Source organism: Poecilia latipinna, unplaced genomic scaffold (genome assembly GCF_001443285.1).
Source record: "Poecilia latipinna isolate Pla-1442-1.1 unplaced genomic scaffold, P_latipinna-1.0 Scaffold4784, whole genome shotgun sequence".
Taxonomy (NCBI): Eukaryota; Metazoa; Chordata; class Actinopteri; order Cyprinodontiformes; family Poeciliidae; genus Poecilia; species Poecilia latipinna.
The window spans coordinates 11,353-18,517 of record NW_015117400.1 but is presented as its reverse complement, the minus strand read 5'-3'; the positions used below and the strand labels follow the sequence as shown (position 1 = coordinate 18,517).

At 51.6% G+C, this 7,165-nt stretch overlaps 2 protein-coding genes across 3 annotated transcripts in view; both read left to right on the top strand.

Moving 5' to 3' along the window:
* Positions 1–1,341: 1,341 nt before the first annotated feature.
* slc25a46 (solute carrier family 25 member 46) lies at positions 1,342–4,291 on the top strand. Of its 2 annotated transcripts, none has more exons than XM_015026365.1 (8): positions 1,342–1,679; positions 1,876–1,918; positions 2,156–2,213; positions 2,288–2,365; positions 2,437–2,537; positions 2,614–2,670; positions 3,074–3,131; positions 3,266–4,291. In XM_015026365.1, the coding sequence occupies exons 1-8, from the start codon at positions 1,427–1,429 to the stop codon at positions 3,860–3,862; spliced, it is 1,245 nt and encodes a 414-aa protein (XP_014881851.1). In that variant the 5' UTR covers positions 1,342–1,426; the 3' UTR covers positions 3,863–4,291. The 2 variants fall into 2 exon arrangements, with proteins under 2 accessions (XP_014881851.1, XP_014881852.1); XM_015026366.1 differs by having other exon boundaries at positions 1,558–1,679; positions 1,881–1,918.
* A 790-nt stretch (positions 4,292–5,081) lies between these two features.
* The window catches only part of wdr36 (WD repeat domain 36), a 10,820-nt gene continuing 8,736 nt past the window's right edge, over positions 5,082–7,165 (top strand). Inside the window, exons 1-7 of the mRNA XM_015026363.1 lie at positions 5,082–5,503; positions 5,816–5,843; positions 5,925–6,025; positions 6,106–6,223; positions 6,296–6,428; positions 6,507–6,561; positions 6,773–6,905. Coding sequence (XP_014881849.1) covers positions 5,357–5,503; positions 5,816–5,843; positions 5,925–6,025; positions 6,106–6,223; positions 6,296–6,428; positions 6,507–6,561; positions 6,773–6,905 — 715 coding nt within the window. The 5' untranslated portion in view covers positions 5,082–5,356. The remainder of the gene's footprint in view (positions 5,504–5,815; positions 5,844–5,924; positions 6,026–6,105; positions 6,224–6,295; positions 6,429–6,506; positions 6,562–6,772; positions 6,906–7,165) is intronic.

Sequence of the window (7,165 nt, the reverse complement as noted above, 5' to 3'; positions counted from 1 at the left end):
AAAATTAAGACGACTAAGAATACAGAAAATAAAGAAACACTAGGGCTGGACGACATTGTATGAGGCTGTAACCATAGACATAATATAAGCATAGACGCCTCATGGACCGCTCCGGCGCAGGAAATACGGCGGCCATCTTGGAGCGGTATACCCTCCTACTTTGTTCAATTAAAACAGCAGAAGATGCCTCAGCACTGAGGGATATTGTTGTTCGGATCTATGGATTATTGATGTGAGGGCTCCACAGACAACATTTCACAGATAAGATGGACATATTATTGTGTATATTTTGTGATTAGAATATTACTTTACTGTATTTATGTCCATAGGTGAGATACCAGCTAATATTAGCTACAGTGCTTGGTGTAATACGGGTTCAGCCCCGCTATGAAGGCTAACTGAGCTTCCATAAATCTAAAAAAAATTTATTATTCTGTAACATTGACTTAGATTATCTGACACAAGGGCCTATATTAGAAATGAAACACATATTATAAAACTTATATTATGTGTTATAACATTCACCGGCAACGTTTGCACAGGTGGTAAAGCCTATTATTTATATTCTTTCACTCTGTCAAAAGTAAGATACATCCCAAATATTCCGTTTTTGTTTTGAAAGTTTCCTAAAGACACGATGTGAGGAAGAAGAGGGAGATAAAGAGAGACGGATTCACTGCAGCACGGATGAATCTCACATCGGATTTTGGACTCGTCGGCTGAAAAACATATATTATTCAGTATTAATCATTATTTATTTGTGTTTGTACAGTTGTATAAATATATATTGATATTACTAAATAATTTATTAAATACATTATGAACGGCTGTGTGCTTTATATGCTCTTCATACATCAATATCAGAATATTCCATTCCTATTCTATTGTTATAGCCACTAAGCATATGATGAACTATGTATTAAAACACACTTAAAAAATACAATTGTTTATAAATGTTGCTTTGATAGATGTTTGAATATGGTTTACAGTAACAATAAAGTGTGTTATGATCGATTAAATCCGCTGATACGTCATTGTGCTGCTAAACACATAACGCTGAGTGGAGTGGAGTACCGCTCCAAGATGGCCGCCCTAAATCTCGTCAGCGACAATAGGCGAGAGCGGTCCATGAGGGTCTATCCTTATGTCTATGGTCAGAACACCTCGCTCGGTTCCTCGGGTTAAATCCCTCTGCCGGACAGCAGGGGGCAGCACCCATACCTCGGTCCTCCAGCTGCCGGAAGTGCAACGGTAACGAGTGTTTCCGGTGGTAGGAGTGTGTTTTGCAGCGGGTCAGCTCGGTTCGGTCCATCAGGTCCTTCAGGTTCTCCTTCGGTTCGACTTCAGCCTCCCCTCCGGCCCTCGGTCCCGGTCCATGCCCGCCTCTGCGCTCTGATCCGCGGTTCTCTCTCGGTCCTTGTTCCTCATGGCCTCCAGAAGGCCGGACAGTTTCGACGGGTACGGGTTCCGGAGCGACCAGTACGGAGCTGGATACCCGCCCCGGAGCTCCGGGCCCGCCGGCGGGATCTCCGGGGAGCTGCAGCAGCACCAGTGGGTCACCAGCCCGCCGGACATCCCGGGCAGCCGGAACCTCCATCCCGGGGAGCGGACGCCGCTGTACGAGGAGGCCGAGCCGGGGTCCCGCTGGGAGGCTCCGCATGCCGCGGGCGTTCCTCCAGGTAGGTCGGTGTTCTGGCTGGGGTTCCGTGAAGGCATCATCGCATGAACGTAGTGAGGAGCTACGGTAAATCAGAGGTCAGGTTGCCATGGTAACCGAGCTTCAGATGGACTGAACGTTCCGATAGGTTCTGCTTATAAACGGTGTGAGCTGTGATGTCATCGCGATGACGTCATGTCGGGTCTCCTCTGTTTCAGAGCAGCTGAACCGGTTCGCTGGGTTCGGGATCGGATTGGTCAGGTCAGAGTTCATCTGCTTCCATTGGTCGCTGTTTTTAGTTCAGAGTGAGAGTCCTGTCCATAGACAAGCTGCGGTGGCCCACAGGTTCTGGTTCTGATGGTTCTGTAGGTCCATCAGAACATTCAGTCTTTGTTTAACCGGACCCCTCAGATCTGGTTCTGGTTCTGAACCAGAACCAGATCTGAGGAGCCGACAGCTGGACCCCCTGACCCGGTGTGTCTGTGTGTCTGTGAGCAGTCTGTTCACGGAGAACGTCTTGGCCCATCCCTGCATCGTGTTTCGGCGCCAGTGCCAGGTACGACCAGCTGGTCAGCAGCACCTCAGGTCACATGGTGTCTGTGCTTAGCTCTGATTGGCTGTCTGTCTCAGGTCAACTACCACGGCCGCTGCTACCACCTGACCCCGTTCAGCGCCGTCAGCGTCATGTACGCCATCACCAAGGCCCAGGTGAGCTGATCTGCATCCTGATTGGTGGCTGAGGGATCATGTGACCAATCAGAGGCCTGCTCTGTCTGCAGGGGCTGAAGGCTCTGTGGAAGGGCATGGGCAGCACCTTCATCGTCCACGGCATCGCTCTGGGCGCGGAGGGCGTCATCAGCGAGTTCACGCCGTTACCACGGTAACCACCCAGCTGCCAAGCGCTGCTGAGGTTCTGCTGAGGTTCTGGTTCTGATTCTGCTGCTCTGTACCTGCAGGGAGCTTCCTCACAGCTGGAGCTGGAAGCAGCTGGCCGGACACCTGCTGCTCAAAGGGTCGGTACTGCCGGGCCGGGTCGGGTCGGGTCGGGTTGGGAGATTCTGCTGGGCCAGACTGGAGGACCACACTGGTTCCAGTCATTAACTCCGAATGCTGAGCTCCAGCAGCCAATGAAATCGCTCGCAGCACCTGATTGGTCGTCTTGGTCAGAGGGAAACTGATCGCTGCTGAAACTCGAGACGGAGTCCTGTAGCAGTCTGTGTTACTGCCAGTTAGACTGAGCCTCTGACTGAAGGCACAGAAGCTCGTCTTTCACTGTAACACGAATTGGTCAGCATTCGGTTTCGATCTCATCCCAGTTCTGACCCGGCCCGTTTCCTGGGTCCAGCCCGCTTCAGAACTCTTTGGTAGAGAAAGTTTTCACCAGTTTCACTGAGCTAGCCTGTCTGTGTCCTGCAGGCTAACCGCTGTGGTGGCGCTACCGTTCTACTGCGCTAGCCTCATCGAGACCGTCCAGGTGAGTGCTTACCTGACCCCAGCCGTCACCAAGGAGACCAACGCTTCACTTCCTGTAGCAGCGGGTGACTAAGGTGTAACGGGTTGTTCAGGTCCCGTCCTGACCTCTGACCCCATCCTGACCTCTGTCCCCAGAGTGAAATCGTCCGGGACGAGTCGTCGTCCGGTCTGCTGGACTGTGTCCGTGAGGGTCTGACGCGGCTGCTGGGCGTCGGCGCCCCTCACAGCCGCCGCCTGCTTCCTCTCAGCTACCTGCTGCTTCCTGTGGCCGCCCACGCCATCCTGCGCTACGCGGTGGCGGCCTCCGTCCAGCGGGCGGTGCTGTGGCTGCACCAGCGCGGCGGGAAGCGGCGCCCGGTCCCGTCCGACCCGCTGGACGCCTACTTCCCGGAGCTGGCAGCGGCGTGGGCGGGGTCTCTGGCGGCGGACGTGCTGCTGTTCCCCCTGGAGACGGCACTGCACCGCCTTAGCCTGCAGGGGACGCGCACCATCATCGACGCCACGGACGGGGCGGAGGCGGCGGGGAGCGGCGGCAGCCCGCTGGTGCTGCCGGTCAACACGCAGTACGACGGCCTGGCGGACTGCCTGCACGCCATCCGGAAGAAGGAAGGCGCCGCCGGCTTCTACCGTGGCTTCGGCGCGCTGCTGGCGCAGTACTCGCTGCACGGCGCGCTGCTGGCCGCCGCCAGGACGCTGCTCAGAGTCGTGCTGCTGGACGCCAAGGCCTGCTGAGGCGTCGCCATGGAGACGCCATGATTGCAGGACTTTGGCTGGCTGGTAATTGGCTGATAATCTGCACACTGGAGGTTGATCGTGTGCCTGATTACATCATTTCCGCATCCTCTCCTCTGATCACCATGGAAACCATTTGTTGACTTAGATTCTGTCTTCCTATTGGCTGCTGGAAAACAAACCTGATGTAAACAAGCGATCCGCCCAGCAGATTCTGTGTATAAAAGTGTAAAAAATGAGATGTTGTCTGTGAAAATGTAGATTCAGATTAAATTATTTGTGATTCGTTGATAAAAACTGAATTTTCCTCCTGAAGAATTTAAAATAAATCTTGTCAGGTGTTAACCTGCGAAACAAACTCTTCTTCTTCCACACACTTACAGTGAAGCATTCAACTGAATCTTTTCCAACAATAAACAAACTGAACCGGGAAGAACCGAGAGTGGAGCTTTTCCACCAAGCTCAGTATTTGGTGGAAATAAACCCGATAAATGCAGAGAAAGATTCAGTTGATAAAAATTGAAAGAGAATTGAGAGATAAAATGGATATGAAGAATAAATAACTACAGTACGCAGAGGATGAACATTGTCAAGTTTTTCTTCCTAGGAATGTTCTGTTGAATATGTAGATATATTCAAGATGTTCAAGTAGTTTAATAACTCCTAAATGTATTTTATTTGTTTTACATTGATTACAGTAAATCGTTCTGCCGACAGACCAAAAAGAAAGCAGCGGTGCACTGATTGCAGTTTTCTGGCCAATCACCGATCTTTAAAAGACCTGCTGATTTGTTTAGTGGAAAAAGTCACCAAGTTGGTGTGACTGTTGTAAACCGTGCATATAGAGAGTTGACCTGGTCTGTCTTGGCAGAGCAACAGGAGACGGTGGCAGGTTACTGCAGAGGCCCCACAGTGGCTCAGGCTCAGGGGCCCACTTTTATTTTTATTTTGGTAGTTTTACCAACATATGTTTTACTTTTACTTGAGTAATATTACTCTGAAATACCGCTGCTTTTAAAAAAAATTAAAGCTCAAAATAAAACTGTAGAAATGAAACCTGTGGAGCATAAAAGTATCGCTGCTCTTACGGGAGGAAAACTGGATCAAAGAAAACGTTTTCAATGGGTCCCAGTCAGAGAGTGAGACCTCCTGTCTCTACACCAGCTTTGAGGCTAACAGCTGTTTAGCTAGTTATTTATTCATAGCTCCGCTCTCGGTTCTTCCCGGTTCTGTTTGTTTGCCTCTCATTGTTTATAGTCATGTAATTAACTGACTTTATCACTGTGACAGACGCCATTTTTATCATCAAAGGGACGGAAACGTGTCTCACCAAAATGTTTTCCCCTCGGGGCGGAACCAATGTTCTGTCCTGCTCTGTTTCCAGTCGGACAGAGTTTCTCGGCGCTCCTCCATGTGTGAGCTGGGCTCGCGCTCCGCTCTCGGTTCTTCCCGGTTCTGTTTGTTTGTTTATTGTTTATTAACGGGACTGTAAACATGCCGCGCACCGGAAGCGCCCTGTTCTCCGGGTTCCGGGTTCTGGGTCTCTACTCCAACCACGTGCCGCACGCGCTCCGGTACCACCAGAAGCACCGGGAATTCTACGTGGTGACGTCAGTGGGAAAAAGCTTCCACACGTTTAACGTAAGATAAAAGTGATCGATGCTGATTATTGGAGTTTAATCTGACGGTGATCCGTAACTATTAGCAACCAACCAGAGGAGAGGGGTGACGTCACAGTGGGAGCATGGATGGTGGTTGAATGGTTGGATGATGGCTGGATGGATCAATAGCTGGTTGGATGTTTGTCAGATGGCTAGCGATGATGTCACAGCTCACCTATCTACCTGATTGGTTGACTTATGGTGGGATGCTGGTTGGATGTTGGTGGTTGGTTGTATGCTGGTCAGATGGCTAGTGATGATGTCACAGCTCACCTGTCCTGGTTTCCTGCAGGTGAGCCGCCTGGGGATCGTTTGTGTCAGTGAGTATTGGAACTTTACGCTGATGATGCGACAGATCGATTCCCTCTGATTGGCTGTGGTGTAACACTGTGGTCGCCTAGGTAACAGCCTGCCCGATGATATCACGTGTCTGGCGGCGGACCGGATGCTGGTGTTCGCCGCCAGCGGAACGACTGTCTGTGCCTTCGCCAGGAATAAAGAGGCAGGAGAACTTCCTGTTCGCCGCCAGCTGCTGGTTCGCTTTCTGGCTGTCCATAAAGTTCTTTTTGAATCTCCACCCAGGTGGTGATGCGTTACCATGGACATAAACAGGAAGTGCGGCTGCTGCTGCCGCTGGGCGACCATCTAGTCTCCGCCGACAGCGGTGGTGATGTCATCGTGTGGGACGTACAGGGAGGAGGTGAGCAGAGGGGGCGGGGCTTCAGTCCTCACCTGAGCTAGTTTCATTCATGGTTTGCTTTGTGGCCCGCAGACATCTACCTGCAGCTGAACTTTGACCCAGGGACCTTCGACGTGTCGGCCATGATGCACCCGAGCACGTACCTGAACAAGGTGCTGCTGGGCAGCCGCCAGGGGGCGCTGCAGTTGTGGAACATCAGGACCAGGTGGGGGCGCCGCCACTACTCTGCTGCCACGTACTGTGTTGTCATGGCGATGCTCACCGGCCTCCTTTTCCTCCTCAGTAAGCTGCTGTTCACGTTTCCCGGCTGGTCGGCGGCAGTCACCGTCCTGCAGCAGGTCAGAGGTTGGCTGCTTGATCCTGATTGGTCGGTGGTCTGTGGGGGTGGGGCTTGGTTTTGGTTCTACTGAATGTAATCTGTTACTGTTTCACAATGGCTAACATGAAGCTCAGCGCTGTTCGCGTTTCTAATGTTGAGTGGTGACTAATGAAGTTTTCTAGAGAGGTAATGCTTGCAGCCGTTGTCGTGTCCATCTGCTTCCTCCCCAGAGTCCAGCAGTGGACGTGGTGGGCGTCGGCACGGCAACCGGACACATCATCATCCACAACATCCGCCTGGATGAGACGCTGATGAGCTTCACGCAGGACTGGGGACCAATCAGCACGCTGGCTTTCAGGACAGGTAGGCTCACCTGAGCGGGTCCAGTAGCTGGTCCGCTAGCATCCGTTAGCGAGTCTGTTAGCTAACAGACACGGAACAGCTAACGCTAGCATCCGTTAGCTGGTCGGTTAGCCTCCAATTTAGCGTCTGTTAGCATTAGAGGGTCTGTAAACGTCTGTTAGCATCCATTAGCGGGTCTTTTAGCATTAGTGGATCTGTTAGCACTAAAGATGTGCCGATCAGGTTTTTTCCTGCCGATTCCGATTCCGATCACATAATTA